This window comes from Hypomesus nipponensis, chromosome 12 (assembly GCF_054491055.1).
Source record: "Hypomesus nipponensis isolate SF chromosome 12, ASM5449105v1, whole genome shotgun sequence".
Classification (NCBI taxonomy): domain Eukaryota; kingdom Metazoa; phylum Chordata; class Actinopteri; order Osmeriformes; family Osmeridae; genus Hypomesus; species Hypomesus nipponensis.
Window position 1 is genome coordinate 9610625 of NC_140372.1, and position 18832 is coordinate 9629456.

General features: G+C 48.5%; 3 protein-coding genes and 1 pseudogene across 5 annotated transcripts; 2 read left to right on the forward strand and 2 right to left on the reverse strand.

Moving 5' to 3' along the window:
• Nucleotides 1–1931: 1931 nt before the first annotated feature.
• On the forward strand, nt 1932–6476 carry LOC146260997 (cyclic AMP-responsive element-binding protein 1-like). 2 transcript variants are annotated; one of them, XM_084668203.1, is made up of 8 exons: nt 1932–2094; nt 2978–3093; nt 3367–3513; nt 3618–3718; nt 3869–4008; nt 4176–4355; nt 4555–4708; nt 4795–6476. In XM_084668203.1, the coding sequence occupies exons 2-8, from the start codon at nt 2986–2988 to the stop codon at nt 4937–4939; spliced, it is 975 nt and encodes a 324-aa protein (XP_084524329.1). In that variant the 5' UTR covers nt 1932–2094; nt 2978–2985; the 3' UTR covers nt 4940–6476. The 2 variants fall into 2 exon arrangements, with proteins under 2 accessions (XP_084524329.1, XP_084524330.1); XM_084668204.1 differs by having other exon boundaries at nt 1935–2094; nt 2978–3075.
• Nucleotides 6477–6601: 125 nt separating this feature from the next.
• mettl21a (methyltransferase 21A, HSPA lysine) lies at nt 6602–7999 on the reverse strand. Its single transcript, XM_084668215.1, has 3 exons — nt 7594–7999; nt 7380–7491; nt 6602–7247 (listed from the first exon to the last, which is right to left on the reverse strand). Exons 1-3 carry the CDS (start codon nt 7738–7740, stop codon nt 6850–6852), a joined length of 657 nt encoding a protein of 218 aa, XP_084524341.1. The 5' UTR covers nt 7741–7999; the 3' UTR covers nt 6602–6849.
• Nucleotides 8000–8149: 150 nt separating this feature from the next.
• LOC146260999 (cyclin-Y-like protein 1) lies at nt 8150–11237 on the forward strand. Its single transcript, XM_084668202.1, has 10 exons — nt 8150–8947; nt 9209–9283; nt 9367–9401; nt 9541–9641; nt 9761–9796; nt 9922–9973; nt 10082–10201; nt 10318–10484; nt 10636–10798; nt 10932–11237. Exons 1-10 carry the CDS (start codon nt 8788–8790, stop codon nt 11046–11048), a joined length of 1026 nt encoding a protein of 341 aa, XP_084524328.1. The 5' UTR covers nt 8150–8787; the 3' UTR covers nt 11049–11237.
• A 54-nt stretch (nt 11238–11291) lies between these two features.
• Nucleotides 11292–14556, reverse strand: LOC146261000 (frizzled-5 pseudogene; annotated as a pseudogene). The gene is made up of 2 exons (XR_014724776.1): nt 14195–14556; nt 11292–13981 (listed from the first exon to the last, which is right to left on the reverse strand). The product of XR_014724776.1 is annotated as a frizzled-5 pseudogene (transcript).
• Between the last annotated feature and the right edge of the window lie 4276 nt (nt 14557–18832).

Consider the following 18832-nt stretch of genomic DNA (forward strand, 5'->3'; position numbering starts at 1 on the left):
ATGTGTCAGCGTGGCCTCAGTAATTAAAGCCTAATCAGCAGGGGTGAATTCCGAGTGCAATCCTCATCAAGGTTTCATTAGTGTCCACCTGCCTCCGCCACCCAGAACCACCCCTCCTCCTCTTGGTCTTTAATAGTCCAGTGACCCAAGAGAAACGCAAAACGTGGGGGTTTGAGACCTGAGAGGCCGCTGCCAGAGACTGTTTATCTGTACGGTCTGAATCCCTCACTCTCTCATTTCTCATACAACCCCCCCCGAAAAAACAGGAAAATGAAGTCTGCTAGAACACATGGGCAAGGACTGAGAGAAGAAAGAGAACCATTTAGTGAAGCCTCAGTGGACAGCTGGAAAGGCATTAAAGAGTGGTCTTGTGCCGTGTAGAGAACACCTGGACTTCCAGCCCAGTGTGTGCTTGACTGGCAGCGTGAAGTCACACCTGGAGGAGGGGGAGAGAGAGAGATGTACATGAATCCCCCCACCACCCTTTCTCGATGGGGCCATGCATTATGTAGGAACCCTTTTCCCCCCCATCTCCCCACCTCCCGCTCTGCAGTAAAAATAGACGGCCGACCTGTGAGCTTCCAGCTCTTTCTGCTTCTGACACCTCTCGTTTCCCAGGTGCAGCAGGCTAGGGTTCTTATCTCAACAGACTGATGATTAATGATCATGTTAGTGTGACAGTATGGCAAACATGCTTAGGCATAGCAGTAGGTCCAGGGACAATACATCAGACATGCACCTCTGTATCTGGGCTCAGTATTTTTCTATAGAGACACAGATCGTAATGGATGGGCTGTGAGCAGAGTCTAAATCGGTACAGAGAGATGGAGCAAAGCGGCTCGTGGCTGAAGGGTACAGTATTGCTGAGTGTTGAAGTGAATGCCAAAGTAAACCATCCTGAGGGAGACACAGTTGGGGCTGTCTGAGACTGCTACCCCAAGGTCAATTTGAGCGCGTGTCTGTGTGTGCAGTGCAGGCTGTGTGCTTGGATCAACTATCTTTTTAAAGCATTGAAAGTGACCCGCCCCATAAAGATCATGGTCATAAATCGGTCTGAAGCATCATTTTCCCTCAGGATCACCACCAGCTGCTGCAGCTCACTATCCATTTCTTCTACAACATTGTTCATACTCAATGTGTCTCGATTAAAGAGCAGGTTTTACAGCTTGTGTAAGTTAGTGTGCTATTATAAAGATATAGCAAAGGGAATGGGCATCTTGAGAGTTATAAATAGAAGTACCTCAAAAGCCTACCTAGCTGGTAGCCTTTCCCATTCAAAACCACGAGTCATATTCACAAAGGAGTGTTGATCAAAGGCTTAATTGAAAACTTACAAATGTTCCATTATTTAATTATTATCAATTAATAGTTATATCCTCAATGTAGATCAGGTTACAGTTTGTATTCAGGTCAAGTCAGATTTACTTATTTTTGTACAGGTGCGAAGATGACGACTGGTAGAGTAGTGTATTTTCAATTTGATGTCTGGCCTGGCCATGTAAATGCTATTGTTGTAACAGAGCGCTCAGAGAAAGGGTTATGCTGCCCCCATCTGGACGAACGAAGCACAGTCTTTCTCCTAGCTTTAATGTTACATGCTGAAATCTAAAGAACCAAAATAAAATAGAAAATAACAATTAAATATATATAAGATTACAGAACCAAGCCAACACATCTATAATGATTGGTGTATTGTTCGCAGAAACGATCAACTTTGTTTTCTTCCGGTCATCACCGCCCTTTAAATGTATACTTAATTAATTTGCATTGGGGTTTATATTATGCACTATTCGCTTCTGTTGTCTTTTATTGTCATAAAATGTGTAGGATTGAAACTTACGCATTTCGATTTAGTTTCCGTTTATGTGCGAGAATGTTCGTGTGTGTCGGTAAACTTCGTGGCATTTCGGCAACACTCGTTTAGAATCGAGCCCTGTCGATAGAGCTGATTTTCGTCGTCTCCCTAGCCCTCTTCTCCGTGTTGTTGTTCTCGGTGACGCGACGGAGGTGTAGCCTGACGCGGTCTCTTACGTGTCGGTCTGAATAAAAGTGGAGCTCCGTGGACCCGGGAGTGACGAAGCGAGTCTGTGTCGGGTAAGAGGATCAGCATCCGATGTAGCAGAGATAGATAGAAGACTTTCTAGACAGGTGTTTCATAAAGATCAGTACAAACCTAACAAAGAAATCATGGCGGCGGTGTTGCAGAGCCACACAAAATGAGTCAGTCTGCATGGCTAGCAAGCAAGCTATGCGAGTGAGAGACTTGGAAAGGGAGTGGGGCTTGCGTTCTCAACGTTTGGAATAAATATTCAAGCATGCCTTGCTTTCTATCTGGATAGATGGCCATCTAGCGTTGCTACTTCAGTGTGCCCTTTTATGTCAAAGAGATTGTTGGATATTATAAACGTTTCTAATTTACCTATCGCTATGTAGCTAGCCGGTTTGCTATCTAGATATGCTAGCTACGTTAGCTTCTACAATGCAGTGCAAACTGGCATGCACTGCACCAGGCATACTGTAGCTAACTAACTTTCCCCACAAGCAGTTTTTTGTTCACAATTAACCAGCCAGGTTGTCGCACAAAATAAAGGAAAAAACCAGCATGGTTTAATAAACTATATTGAATACACAATATCGTCTCTACTTTATTCTTTTGCATCGCATTGAAGACACCCAAGTGTTTTACTTGTTAGCTGAAGTGCTAACCTATGAAAAAAGGCGGCAACACAATATGACTAGCAAGTTTTGACATGCAGCCACCCGTTAACGTTATACATTGGACATGCTATGCAAGTGTCTGATATATACAATACGTATAGAAAATGTGTATCTATATCCAAATTTACTATATGCTGTTGTGAAAAGTAATTATTGGTGTTTAGAAAATTAGTATTTACAGAAAGGTGGCTCTCATACTGGAAATAATGTCCAGTTTTGACCAATAACACTTAGCTCAACTTCCGACTCCTATATCCAGCTAAATAGATGACCATGGAAGCGGGTGCCGAAGCACAGCAAGGAGGTGAAACGGCAATTTCTGAGTCAGATGCCCAACAGATTGCCACCCTGGCACAGGTACACTCATACATACCGGTAAACAGAAACTATCCTTACCAAAGCACTTGCTTTTCTCATCATGTATTTTAATATCAATAAAACATTTGACTGCAGATTCATATCCCTCTGGACAGTATGTCACTTAGGATAAAACGTTAATTACAAATCCATCATGAATATTGATACCTTAGCAAAGTAACAAGTAAAGTTTACAAGGGCAGTTGACAGTTGTGTTTGGAAACGGGAAAGACACTGTGTGTAAGTGTCTCACCTCTATTTGTCTCTGGCTGTGTGGCCTCTGGGATGCAGGTTTCCATGGCTACAGGACAGGTGTCTTCCAGTGGATCCACTGTGACCCTGGTGCAGCTCCCCAATGGCCAGACAGTGCAGGTGCATGGAGTCATCCAGGCTGCCCAGCCCTCTGTCATCCAGTCCCCACAGGTGCAGACTGTTCAGGTGAGCAGGCCCCCCCTCCCCAAGCCACACAGATTATACCTGCTGCTAAATGCCACGAGTCCATAAAATGCAGATCAGCCAGTGAATGATATTTGCTGTGACAGATATCTACTGTGGCTGAGAGCGAGGACTCTCAGGAGTCAGTGGACAGTGTAACAGACTGTCAGAAGAGAAGAGAGATTCTGTCTAGACGCCCCTCTTACAGGTAACCCCCTCCTCCAATATCCGTTTTTTCCTCCTTTGTGTGCTCCCCCCCTTTTTTTTCATGAAAAGCACACAAACGGAAGATTGTCAGATTGTATTAGAAAGATACAAAAAGATTGAGAGAGACTCAAGTGTGCGTTCCCCCCCGCAGAAAAATCTTGAACGACCTCTCGTCAGACGCACCGGCAGTCCCACGGATCGAGGAGGAGAAGTCAGAGGACGACTCGACCCCTGCCATCACCACCGTCACCATGCCCACTCCCATCTACCAGACCAGCAGTGGCCAGTACAGTAAGTACCTTCTCCTCCCCCCCCCCCCACAGACCATGTCAACAATAAACATTTCCACTTTTTTTGTTCAAAATGTGACCCTCCAAATATCGACCTGTAATTCTAGGACTGTGGATCTGACAGGACTAGATGGGCTCTAACTTGTCGGTCATTACTCTTCCCTGTAGTTGCCATCACACAGGGTGGGGCCATCCAGCTGGCTAATAACGGCACAGACGGGGTGCAGGGGCTCCAGACCCTGACCATGACCAACGCTGCGTCCCAGCAAGGCACCACCATCTTGCAGTACGCCCAGACCAGCGACGGCCAGCAGATTCTAGTGCCCAGTAACCAAGTGGTAGTGCAAGGTTAGAACATCAGACAGTTCCTGTTTGAAGACAAATCGCCTGCGTGTAACCAACCCAGAATGGAAAATTCCCTTTCAGCGCTTGGCATTACAAATGTCTAAACCCCAAAATGGCAAAGAGTAACAGTTTTTGATTTCACAGCAAAGATAGTACATGCATAGTTGTAAAAACATGCTCTGCTCCCGCCCTGTGTTCCCAGCTGCCTCTGGTGATGTCCAGGCCTACCAGATCCGCACAGCCCCCACCAGCACCATAGCTCCGGGGGTAGTCATGGCCTCCTCTCCCTCCCTACCCTCTCAGGGAGGCACCGAGGAGGTCACCCGCAAGAGGGAGGTGCGACTCATGAAAAACAGGTATGTCATTGTAATATGAATAGGCCCCGGTCATGTTAAAGTGTGCCTCAAAGTGGACTGATGATGGTTCATGATGTGTCCTACAGGGAGGCGGCCCGGGAGTGTCGCAGGAAGAAGAAGGAGTACGTCAAGTGTCTGGAGAACCGCGTGGCCGTGTTGGAAAACCAAAACAAAACCCTTATCGAGGAACTGAAAGCACTCAAAGACTTGTACTGCCACAAATCTGAGTAGAGGCCCTGGGCTCAGGCCCCTGAAGTGGGGGGTGTGTCCGCATGTACAGAGACTCAGCACTGACAGAGCCATGCATCTGGACATCACTCCTCCTTTTCTATCTCTGTTTGATTTTTAAACCGCCATGTATCCCTCGAGAGACACAAGTCAGGCATAGGAAAGACATGACATGCCTATACCCCCTCCTACCCCCACCCCCCACAGCCTTCTATGATTTTATCATGGGGTTTGAAACCCGGAAGAAAGGAATAGCGTCATGAGTCCTTCTGCAGAACGAAGAGTGCTGTTCCTCTAAAGAGCTCCCCTAACAGGATTGGTTTCCCCTGTGGAGAGAGGTGTCGCGGGGCATTCACATATGCGGCGGCGCATGGATTTCACGATTAGAGACGACATCACATCTTCCAAATGGGGTCTGCTGATCGTACCCCAGCATCGCCCCCACACACACACCCCCACCTCGCAGCGGCCCCTCCATATGTGAATGCCCCATTAGGTGGTGTACTGACCCGTCACTGGTGTGTAGACCCAAACACTCACAGCCTTTGGCACCAAGAAAAACTGCGACATCACCAGCTGTGGATGACTCCACTGCCAATCCTTAAATCACTACCATCTCATGGGAAATCTTTTAGTTCTGGCCTACCAATGAGTCAAACGATTTGGCGTGGTTTTCATTATTGCCGAGGGCATCACTAGTACATGTGCTGCGCTGATTGCTTTAAAGCTTTTGTTAACTTTACTAATACTTATGTGAACTGTAGATCAACCATGTCATGGAGCGTATTCTCTTTTATTTGAGCTAGACTTGGTTTATCATGTATTGGATTTCTGCTTGCAAACAATTGTTCTGCCTCTTTTTAAATACCAGCTTTCATAGATACAAAAATAACTGTTTGGTAGGAAGTGGGGATAAATATGGGTTATCGTGATAAAAAATATATATTAAAAAAAATCATCTCTAGAACAACTAACAAGGATGTTGATAGTGTGTGTACTTACCAAACAGCTCAGACAGAGCCCACCAAAAGCCTGAAAACATTGTTTGGACAATTCGACTGGAGGCAATGGGTGTTGTATATGGAGTTTCGGATCTGAGTGGCATTAAGTGTTGTTTGCATCTTCACGGCTTGAACACGTACAATCCTACTTCATTTCACCTGTGGGGTACACTCGTACCTCCAAATCCTTCTGACGGGACAAGTGAAGCATTAGGACGCAGTAAAGGGACAAGCTGACCTGCGTCACAGCCCACTGCATGGTCTGCCTATCGACTGAAGAATCCAGTCAACTGATGTGGAATTAAACTAGTCTTCTGTTTGATTTTGTTAAATGAAATGCCATACTGTATTATTCTTTTGTAATATATATATATAGCCATCTGTCATATTGTATCTTTTTTTTACACTTTTATTGCCATTCATATTTTGTATTCTTAACGTCAGCATCACTTGTATGAGAAGCAAAACTATTATATTATAGCTATTTCTTCAACTATTACATTTTGGCAGCTGTTAATAAATGTGTTTCTGGTAACTTTTTACTTGGTTGGGTCTTGTAGTTGAATCAATCTCAAGTGCTAAATAAGTTCTGCACACCAACCACTGGTAAAAGGCTCATCCTTCTGCTTCGTATGTTTATGTTTCTGTAAATATTTACCTCGGGTTGAATAGAAAAATCAGATGCTTTATTTACTTCCCCACAGAATATTAATTGATGCGACCAATTCTGCTACAGCTAGTAACTTCATTGTAAGCATACACAGTCAACTTGCAATTTATATATCATAATGACCACAGGTACAGCAAGGCTACACACCATCAATTGCTGTGAGTGAAATTGGTTGTATGTGATAGGTTGGTTGAAGAACACATCCACTGTTGAGCAAAAGAACCCCAAGACTTCCAAAGTTTTTATAGATCCCTCTGGGACGGAATCTTAACAGCCTTGTAGATGTGAATGTCCCTCTGACTCTCATAGTGGACCTCCTCAACCATGAACTTCAGCCTCAGCATGTCCAGGAACTTAGTGTCTCTTTCATAGCGAATCTTACAGGACAGCAGTATCACAGTGTTTGCTGAGCAGAGGTGCTCCAGGGTCTGTAGTAAGCTCACAAAGGTGTCCTCCAGGTATACAATGTCTGCTCCCAGAACTATATCAAAGCCGCCTGCTTGATAGTGTTCTAGACACTCACCCCAGGTCAGCTCTGACACCTGCACTGCTGCCTCCTGCTCTGAAGGTATGTTGGCCTTCACATTCGCAGCCAGGAACTCCAAGGCAGGCTCCCGGTCAGTGATGGTCACCCTGGCACCTGGGGGGAAAAAGCACAGTTTGCACTGATATCGTTAATTGATAAGTTCGTATTTATAATAAGTCTGGTCCTATGTACGTAGTTGTGCGCAATAGAGAAGTGTACATCTAGCTATATAGAAGATCTATTCACCTAGCAAGGCTGCAACGATGCCCACCAGTCCGGTTCCTGCGCCAAGCTCAATTGCAACCTTCCCCTTCAAGTCCACCTTCCCCAACTCCAGGTACATGCACAGTACAACTGCCTGCAAAGGAAATTGATAACAAAGTTATGAATAAAGACAATTATGAATCAATGTACAGCCCTGAATTTAAATAATGCGCAGTGTTTCAAATGTTTCACTGACCGCATCCCAAACGACGGCTGCTACTCCAAGTTTGTTCCAATCTTGAGTAAGGGTGACGTGGTGGTTGGCAAAATGGAACTCCGCTGACGAATTATGTAATTTGGAGAGCACGGGAACATAGTTATCCACGTATGGAACAAGAGCCATTATAAATTCATTAGGTCTAAAAATCGCCTTGCCAAAGCACTAATCTCAAAAATCCATCGAGCTGCCCCATGCTATGAAATTTGCGACACACATCCGGCAGATTGTTAATACCGATCAAATGATAATTTGGACCAATCACTGTCAAGCGCCAAAGGTGGGATAGGCCAATGGAGTACACATGTTTGAAATGGGTGGTTCCTTGTTGGCCTTGGCAGATTCAGAGGATTAGGAGGTCCATTCGTTAGATATACCCAAGTCCTTCCCGCGGTGTACTAACACATATTTGATTTAGGAGCACTTGACGGTGATTGGCCCAAGGTATATCTCGAACCGCGCTGTGTAGAACTAGCTAGACCATGTGACGGCACATAGACAATGTCACCCTAAACCAAGAACCCACGGCCAGCTCATACGAGTTTAGAGATGACAGCAGCGGTATGCTAGCTACCTAAAAAGAGCTATGTTTTAAAATGTATTTGGATCCGCCAACCTAGATGGCCGCTGTCAAGTGTTAGCTACCTACTTCCCTTGACGTCTGCTTGTCGGTGTTAGACGTCGTTGAATGGTTTTTGAAGACCTTCGGAAATCGAGATCAAAAAGACTAAGAGTAGCTAGAAGCTAGCTTGCTAGTTTAGTTGGCTAGTGTATTGGTGAGTGCTAGCAGGGAACGTTAACTAGTCATCGCAGTTTTCTCTGCGCTGCTCTGACTGCAGTGTATCCCGACCGAAGGATTTGGGGCGTTCTTGTGTTTTGGCTTGAGTAGCTGAAATCACCGATCAAGCCTATCAATATCTACTTGACGTATCAATGCGCTATGCCTCTGCGCACACGCCCTGAAAAAGATAGGCAGTCAGCTGTTCTGTGTGGATGGTGTTCAGATATAAACCCTAATAAGTGTACGTGGCTAGCAAGTCATATCAGAACAGATGTTGCATCTTGAAACCAGACATCAGCGCTTCTGTCTGATGTTAGCACAGTGAGTGGGGTTTTTCCTCAGATTTAAGGGATGCAGTGGTAGCTAGCAAGGGCTTAGCTAATTGCTCAGTCATGGGGGCCACTGTGTCATGCTGCATGTCCCCCGGAGGGAGTCCGAAAATTCAGAGGAGAGAGTACGAGCTCGAGGATTATCCAATAACCACTACTGAAGACGTTAGCGAGGACACTGGGACATACCTACAGCACATCAGCGACAGAGAAGTCCCTGACGGTAGGTGTTCAGTGGCTGAGTTGCGAAAAATGCGTCATCAGTGGACACACCTCAAAAAGATCAATCAACTCATAATAAATAAATAAATACAAACCATAAGACCAGCACATTGGCAAAGTACTGCAAAATATAGCAGTGCACTTTGTGATATCGCTTTTCTTCATAGTTTAAATGTTCAGAAGTGCAATTCCCTTTGCCCATGTTATGTAGACTTTTGCAGCCAAAGTTGGTTTCATAAAGCTCTTTTCTGGTTTCTTTCAGAACTGGCACACGAGTCAAACCCGTCTGACCACCCGAGAGCCAGCACCATTTTCCTCAACAAGTCGCAGACAGATGGTCAGAATTATTAGTGTTTTACAGCCAAGTCAACAGTCTACCCCTGATTGTATTTGACCCACAATCTGTCTTTTCCCCCTCAGTGCGTGAGAAAAGGAAAAGTAATTACTTGAATCATGTAAGTAAAAAAAAATACCATCTGCTCTGTGAAGCGTTGGAATTAGCAGACATGTTTAAATATTGAGTCAGGAATGTCTCGTCCACTGTTTTGAACTAACAGTCTCTGTTCCGGCTGTGTCGAACACACACACACACAGATGTCCCCTGGGCTCCTGACGAAGAAATACAGCTCCTGCTCCACAATCTTCATTGATGACAGCACAGTGAGCCAGCCCAATCTGAAGAGCACGGTCAAATGGTGAGTGGCTCTCGTTCCCCTTTCAGACACATTCCATCATTCCCTCAGGCTCTCCTTCCTTATATGGCTCAGCTGTGCAAAGGCTCACTGTCCTGTCTGTCTGTGTCTTTTTGTTCTAGTGTGACTTTGGCGATATATTATCACATAAAAAACAGGTAGGTTGTGTCTGTCGTTGATCATTTCACGTGGAAAGACAAGAGCGGGGCAGCTGGGACAATTGGAGCAGAATTGGGCGTAGTTTGTGTCGAAAGTTAACCTCTTTGTTTTGTTTCGTCGCCAGGGATTCAAACCGCTCTGTGGACATATTCGATGAGAAGAAGCACCCGTTGACTGTGAGTTTTGTACCGGGGGGAAAACCCCCCACCGTGTGTGTGTTCAAGTTTCCCCTTCCTGTGCATACAAGCAGACTCTGACAACCCTGTATGCTCTGTCTCCTCTAGAGAGAGAAGGTTCCGGATGACTACTCCAGTGTGGACCCAGAACACAAGCTCATCTACCGCTTCGTCCGCACGCTCTTCAGCTCGGCCCAGCTCACCGCGGAGTGTGCCATCGTCACACTGGTGAGTTACGTCTGCCGGGAAGACGCAATAGGTCATCCTAACTTTTTTGCTGTTGGGACTAGCTTGTATGTTCACTGTCCAGCCATTTCTAAGCTGTTGTGTGTCCATCCTCTCAGGTGTACCTGGAGCGCCTGCTGACCTACGCTGAGATGGACATCTGCCCGTGTAACTGGAAGCGCATCGTGCTGGGGGCCATCCTGCTGGCCTCCAAGGTGTGGGACGACCAGGCCGTGTGGAACGTGGACTACTGCCAGATCCTCAAGGACATGACTGTAGAGGACATGTGAGGGTTTCCCCACAGTCCCAGCCCTGTGACCCCCCCCCCCCCTCCCCCGTAGCATCAGTCACCCTCACTGTCAGGGTCAACACAACAGCTAACGGTGCCACAGATTGCAGTGAGCGAATCTCTCTCTCTCTCTCGTTTTCCCTCTCAGGAACGAGATGGAGAGACACTTCCTGGAGCTGCTCCAGTTCAACATCAACGTCCCGGCCAGCGTCTACGCCAAGTACTACTTTGACCTGCGCTCTCTGGCTGACGAGAACAACCTGAGCTTCCCTCTGGAGCCTCTCAGTAACAAGCGAGCCCAGAAACTGGAGGTGAGTGGGCTGCACTACCAAATATGGGCCAGGCCAGGGTGTGGAGTGGTGCAGACTCTGTGGGGAAGTTTGTGTGATTCGTTTTGTTGGCTGGAGTTTAATATTGGTTCCGTTGTGGCGATGTTGTCTACAGGCCATCTCCAGATTGTGTGAGGACATGTACAAGGAAATGGGCAAGACCGCCATGAAGAGGTCACTCAGCGTAGACAACCTAGTGGGTGTCCGAAACACACATGCCGTGCTGTCCTAGAGAAGACGGCACACACACGGAGATTTACGATCCCTCTGGAACTACCCTGTGGTGTAGTTCCCCAGAAAGAGCGGGAAAATAGACAGACGGTTTCCTTTGCTTACTATGTAGGCCCTTTAGCTGTGAAATGTATCAGTTTGTAATTGAGATCATTTTCAGTTGCTGTATTTTAATAAACTGTATACAACATTTGGTTTTGAGATAACTTATCAAGCACTTCACACTTCACATGATTTTGAAGTTTGGTTTATTATTTACAAGGCCCTGTGAGAAAAGATTCTACCGAAAGCAATCAATATTCTGTTGAAAAGCTATGATTTGAATGTTCAGGTCATGTCAGCTTACCCAATGTATAAGTATCAGAACCACACATGGGAACCCCTTATGAACTGCAAAGCTAACTAAAAAGCTGTTGTACATGCTGGCAGTCTAGCTGGAGAAGGAGAGTGAGATTATGCTTGAGGGAGATGGGATAGATCAAGCTTCCTGAAGTGCCATTGTAGTTACAAAAACAGACCACATGGGGGCAGACTATACAAAGGTTCTTCCATAAACTGGCAAAGGCTGGTTCAAATCCAGTGACCATCAAATTAAAACACATTCTTAAACATTCATCAGTTATCCTAAGGCAGAGGTTTAATTTATAGGGACACATTCTTATCCTTGCACATAAGCATTTACAGTTGGCTCATAACCATCATGTCAATTGAAAGACCAATTTCACATAAAAGCTAGCACTGCACTCTGAACTTATCTGAACTTGACAACCATTTTAAATAAAAGATATAAACAAATAAATATTGATGATCTATGTTCACTGTACATAAAACTGAATTGGAAACTAGCACTGACATGGTATGTACAGTCTCATTGGGGAATGTAGTATATCCCTAACTACCTCTGTAACCAAGCCATGGTCTTATACAAAATAAGGAAACCTACCTGACATTTTTCCCTAATTTAACTCTGTCCATAATTCAACAATTACACAAACTATTACATGTATACAAAAATACAAGATTTTGTTCTACATTCTCCCAAAACACATTTTGTTTTAAGCAAGTTCTTCTTTGAAGATTCAAGTATAAATACAGGGGAGAGCTCAAGTCTTTGTACATCGTTTGCAACCAAGTTCAATAAGTTAAGCCGACGCCCACCCACGTGGTCAAGGGCAGGTCACACGGTGGGGTGGGACAGGGACTTGTGGTCCGACTGGGAGGGGGGCACCCCGGTGCGGCTGGTCAGGGACGTGCTGGCTTCGCTGTACATGGAGGCGCTGGAGGGCTTGTGGCCCCAACAGGAGCAGCACCTCCCCAGTAGCCTCCCCCAGGCCTCCAGGGTCTTCCCTGACCACACCCACACCCCGGAGGTGATGCCCACCACCAGGCACATGAAGTACTTGAGCATGAACACGGCATGGTCCGGCCCCAGGCGCTGACGCTCCGCCGGGCAGGCACACGCCAGGGCCTGTTCCCACCGGGGCCTCAGGTGCTGCTCGTACACCAGGCAGGCCACCACCGCCGCCGCCGGCACCGTATACAGCACTGTGAACAGCCCCAGGCGGATCATCAGGCGCTCCAGCTTGTCCGTCTTGGTCCCGCCCTGCTTGATGACGCTGCGGATGCGGAAGAGCGACACGAAGCCGGCCAGGAGGAAGAGGGAGCCGGTGAAGAGGTACACCACCAGGGGAGCCAGGACGAACCAGCGCAGGCTCTCCACGCTTTGGTTCCCCACGTAGCAGATCCCCGCCACGGGGTCTCCGTCCACGGAGCTGAGGGACAGCACGGCGATGGTCTTGACGCTGGGGATGAGCCAGGCGGCCAGGTGGAAGTACTGGGAGTAGCCGGCGATGGCCTCGCTGCCCCACTTCAAACCCGCCGCCAGGAACCAGGTGAGGGAGAGCACCACCCACCAGATGGAGCCGGCCATGCCGAAGAAGAACACCAGCAGGAAGACCAGAGTGCACAGGGCCGGGCCCGACGTGTCGTACAGGACGTGCTGGCGGTCCTCGGAGCACGCCACCCTCTCGTGGCCCACGGCCAGCCGCACCAGGTAGCCCAGAGACACACACAGATAGCAGGCTGCCAGGTAGATGATGGGCAGCTCCGGGTACTTGAAGCGCTCCCTGTCGAGGAGGAAGGTGGCCACGGTGGTGAGGGTGGAAAGGAAGCAGAGCACCGACCATAGCCCCAGCCACAGGCCGGTGAAGGTGTGCTCGTCCTGGCTGAAGTAGGGCTGGCGGCAGGGCTGGGCGCAGTCGGGCACTGGGCCCGTGTGGACCCGGGAGGAGAGGGGGTGGCCGTCGCTCTTGACAGGCACCAAGGGGCGGCGGCAGCGGCAGTCGCGGTCGCACTCCTGGTGGCCGTGGCTCTTGGGCGCGGGGGGCCTGCGGCGCAGGGGGTTGTGAGGGGGCTTGGGGGTGGGCTTGGGGAAGGCCGGGGTCAGGGTGGTGACCTCGCTGCTGTTGCGGTCCATGCAGAGCCTCTCGGCGTCGCCCAGCTGGGGCAGCCGCTCGCAGCTCATCCTCTCGGGCCACTCGAAGCCGTACTGGCTCATGAGGGGCGAGCAGCCCCGCTTGGCTCGCTCGCACACCGAGCGGCAGGGCGGGAGGGGCTTGCGGTAGTCCGGGATGCAGATGGGGGTGTACATGCTGCAGAGGAAGAACAGCAGGTCGGCCGAGCAGTGGATCCTCACCAGGGGCCAGAACTGGTGCACCTCCAGGCCCACCTCATCCTGGGTGTCATGGTTGAACTGGTTGGGCATGTAGGTGAGGTTGTAGCCGATGCCTTTACACATGGGCACCGTGATGGGCTCACACACTATGTCCTTCGAGGCTGCGTGAGCCAGCTGTGGACCCAGCAGGATGAACCACAAAACGCAGACAGGGAGAGGAGGGGAGCTCATGGTGGCTGCCATCTCAAAATCTCTCAAGCCTGAATATTTGAACAAAGGGAATTAATTGCAAGATGTTATTGGTTTTGACAATGCATTGAAACACTAAACAATGTCAAAACAAAAAAAACAAACATGAGGGCTGTTTTCACTGTAAACCAGTAACATATTGTATATTTCAGCTCCAAGTTTGAGGCAAAAGCATTTAAAAAAATGGGAAACTCCAAAACAGTCTACTGTGTGGTTTAACTCACCACATAGATCACAAGGCGCAAATCTTCAGTCAATTTGTTGTGCGCAATTTTTTTTATTCCGTTGAATAGAGCGCTCATCTCATTATCATGATCGTCGAAGACTTCTGTTATTTCAGCACGAACTTTACATCCACCATTAGATAACCTGTAATCACGAATTGAAAACAGCTCCCGTATCATGCTCGCGTTTCTCGTAGCTTCCAATTAATTAAATTACAGTCCATGGTTCATAAATCTTAAAACACGGAGACTTGGAGAGCTCCGCCGGGTGGATAATATATTTTTCTCTCAGTTGCCTCAGTCTATAGGTACCCAACAATTTTTTCTCCTTCTGCGTAAACTTAAATACAAGTTACTTCGTTTGCCTGTGGTTGGACATCCTCTCGGCTTTGGATCATGCTTCAAATGCCTTGTGAAAAAAGCTACACCTTCCTCTTTCCTGATCGCCAGCCTCGCCCACAACGCTGCGTCCGCTCCAATAAGAACTCTGCTCGCAACATCTCAATCAGAAGAAAAATTTCCATGAAGATAAACAATTTGTCAGAACGTTCAAATTAGGTCAGTTCCCTGGTGACAAATGTACATAGCCCTATCTCAACTGAACTAAATGAATGTTGTCACAGTTAACTCCTAGCGTCTTACTGTGTGTTGTGAGTAGGCTGTGATAATACCATTACCTTGTCCAAACATGGTTTTCACCTGAGGCAAACATTTTGACACTTCACATTTTTCAATAGTCAATCAACTCACAAACGGAACATCAACCCCAAATATCAAAACTATATTCTTGGGTTATACAAAGCACAAAACCCTTACTTTCCATGTTAAATTTAGGTCAATGTGTGTGTGTTTCTTAGAGACTGTGAGTGTGTGTATGCATGCGTGCGCGTGTGTGTGTGTGTGTGAAAGGGCCACATCCAGGCAGTTTTGCAATCTTGTCCCTCTCCTGCTGCCTGTATTGTTAGATTATCTTTTGTTTTCCTTTTCTAATGGCATCTCTGGCCTCTTGTTGTCGGGACCCCAAATGAGCACCGATTGGTCCGCGGGCCACTGGAGAATCACAAAGACGACTCTGCAGCTTGCTACAGTTGAGCCATTGTGGAGTATGTCAGTGCACTAATTGGCGCTGACAATTATGCATGTTAGCATACTAGGTTTGTTCTCTCTGCTCCTCAGCTAGGCTTAGGGGCAACTGAGTCAGCCAATCCAGAACACACAATGTATGGCATACGTAATGCCCTGCATACACACACTGCAGAGAAGAGAGAACACGTTTCTTGCTGGTTGCGTAGAATGCACCCTAGCCTCAGTTCCCAAGCTACAGCAACAAGTGTGTGACGGGCGTGTTCTTGTGTTGTCAGAATGTGTTTGGTTTGACAACGCTGACCTGCCAGTGTGTGTGACGTCAGAATAGTGAGCCTATGGTCCACTGTGCCAAGTAGCCCTTGTGTTTGAGGGTGACAGAATGGAATATTTACCTGTGTCTAACTGAGGGTGTGTCTGTCTTATCCTCTGACGAATGACTAGTCATTCAGCAACTCCACACCCTGGAACTAAACTGTTATCAGTCCTCTGAGAAGGTAGTACAAAATCAAACTGGATTTGACCTAACTTCTGAAAGGAATGTGAACTACAGCCACATCAGCCACATCACAATGATACTGTACATACTTTCCTTGATACTGTTATTTTGACTATGTTGCAGGATTTTTGTGTTATTCCAACCCCCCTTTGTGTCTGCGTTCATGTAGAATGTGGAATCTTGCCTGATGCCTACCTCACACACAGGGTATTGTTGTTGACTGTGAGGACGCTGCATCCCTCCCTCCTTCCCTCCGTCCCTCCTTCCCTCCTTCCCTCCTTCCCTCCTTCCCTCCTTCCCTCCTTCCCTCCTTCCCTCCTTCCCTACTTCCCTCCCGCCTCCTTCCCTCCTTCCCTCCTTCGCTCCTTCCCTCCTTCCCTCCTTCCCTCCTTCCCTCCTTCCCTCCTTCCTTCCTTCCCTCCCTCCTTCCCTCCCTCCTTCCTTCCTTCCCTCCCTCCCTCCCTCCCTCCCTCCCTCCCTCCCTCCCTCCCTCCCTCCCTCCCTCCCTCCCTCCCTCCCTCCCTCCCTCCTTCCCTCCCTCCCTCCCTCCCTCCCTCCTCAGACCACACCTCAACGGACCTGGTTAACTGTGGGAAAGATGCAGTTCTCCAAGCGTGTGTGTCTCCGGGAGAGACCTTTGCTTGTCAGGCCACTCGTGAGGACAGCACTTCCTCCCCCTCCAGACGGAGCCAAAGCTGGCAGGGCTGTGCCTGAGACCAGCAGGAGCTCCCAGCACTCTGTGGGAGAACAGCAACACTTACTGCCCAGCAAAGGCAGGTTCAATGGAACGAAAAGAAATCCAAAGTGGCCAATTAAATTTCCAGGAAAATGACGCTCGCGACCACACGCTAACTGAAGTACAGTGTTTTTCGAGAGGGGGGAAAGAGAAACTTCCTGAGAGGAGGAACAAGAGGGCAAGCTTTGATGTGTGTGTGCATGCGTATGTGGGTCCCAGACCAATACGCACTCTTCGTCAAGCGGTACCGGACAATTTTGATTCAAGCCAACCCCGTTCCCCATCCCCTGCACCCTGCACCCCCACCCCCAGTCCTCCCTCCATACCTTTCCCCACAATTCCATGTCCCCCAACCCTCCATCCTAACCTGGACCCGGCTATTGTTCCTCCAAGGGCCGGGACCTCTGGTTGAAGTGGGTTTTCAACTCTTTCTTCCCTCCCTGCCTCAACTCTCTTTTTACTCTTTTTATTTGTGCGCCTTCATGAATAAGGCCCCTTTGATGAGGCCTTAAACATAGGGTCCATCTACTTCAGGGAAAGGTGACATGCTAGGGATGAGGTCTTAATGCATACAGCGGACATCAAGACCTAACCGAGCATTCGATCTATAAGGCCTGGATCAAAAGGTTCAATTGGGCTGGATTTTTAATGACATTCATCACACTGTTGATGATATACATCAAAGCTCATATGTGGTTTAATATTCACACAAAGTGTGGTGTTGCCGAGCAGCGAGAAGATGCATCCGCAGGGTTCCGTTCATTTCCATGAGTGAAAGTAAGCGTTTGGACGGTCTTCACAAACGTGAGTATTTGCTTGTCGCAAAGCGAGGACAAACCTTGCCCTCGGGTGTCGACAGCTATGGGCTCCAGTGAAGCCAGACGTTGCTTGAAAAAAGGACTACAAAATAAGAAATATGATTGGATTTCAGTTGACGTACAGAGCGAGGAAGGGACATAGAGGAGGGACTTGGTGACCTGGCCCTGTGGGCTGAACCTCTCTGTCCCGGCCAGCGCCCGCACGGTGGGGATAGGAGCAGAGACGCTGGGCAGAGGGCCTCTTTGTGTCCCTGTTGTTGTTGTACTCATTTGACATTTTACAAATTCCTGTGTCATCAAGTTCCTCAAGTGTGGTAATTAAGAGAGGCAGGTCACTCCTGAATGGGGCCTTGCAGCCTGGAGGGCCTCTAGCAGTACGGTGCAGCTGAGAAAGGGAGGTGGTGGTGGAGGTGGTGGTGGTGGTGGAGGTGGTGGGGGTGGTGGAGGTGGTGGTGGTGGTGGGGATGGTGGTGGGGGTGGTGGAGGTGGTGGTGGGGGTGGTGGTGGTGGTGGTGGTGGTGGTGGTGGTGGTGGTGGGGATGGTGGTGGGGGTGGTGGTGGTGGTGGTGGTGGGGGTGGTGGAGGTGGTGGTGGTGGTGGTGGTGGAGGTGGAGGTGGTGGGGGTGGTGGAGGTGGTGGTGGTGGTGGGGATGGTGGAGGTGGTGGTGGTGGTGGAGGTGGTGGAGGTGGTGGTGGTGGTGGAGGTGGTGGGGGATGGTGGAGGTGGTGGTGGTGGTGGAGGTGGTGGGGGATGGTGGAGGTGGTGGTGGTGGTGGGGTGTGGTGGTGGGGGGATACAGCTTGGGTTATGGTGGACAGAACATTCCCATTATCCCACGCACACTGAAGAAGCTGATTGTACGGAGCATGTGTGTGTATGCCCCGAGTTTGGGAACACAGTCTTCCGTTTGTGTGGTGTCTGTGTGAGTGTGTGTTGGGGGGGGGGGGTAGCGTGCAGCAGCAACACTGTGTCTTCCAGAAAGAGAAACATTATTATACTTCATTTTCTGACCCCCCACAACCCCCCACCCCTCCATCCTGGACTCTGCCGGCCTCCTCCTTTTCCACCTCCCCCGGCCTGGTCATTGTTTAGGTTTGTTTAAGAAAGCTGTCGGTAATGAGGGTCTAATGGGTGCAGCTCTGCCCCTCTCCCTGGGGCTTTGTCAGGGGATAACGGCCACATGGACCCCAGCTGTAGAAGCAGAGGGCCCATATTGTTCCTGACACCACATGTGAATGACTTTGACATGGTAATCATGTTAAACAGGGCTTCTTTTGTCGTGTTTTTTTGTCAGTCAAACAAGAGGGCTGAGAAGGTGGTTTGGGCTCCAGCCGAGGACTATTGGAGGCTATTTGTTTGGTAACTTGACAAAGTGATTAGTGTGGTCAAGCTGGCAAAGAGCAGGAGGAAGGAGAGTTCATTGTGGTGGTGGTTTGAGGTGATTGACTACTTGTTCGGGCTACATCATTTTTGTGTTCACTGTGTGGTGATTCTTCATCTTT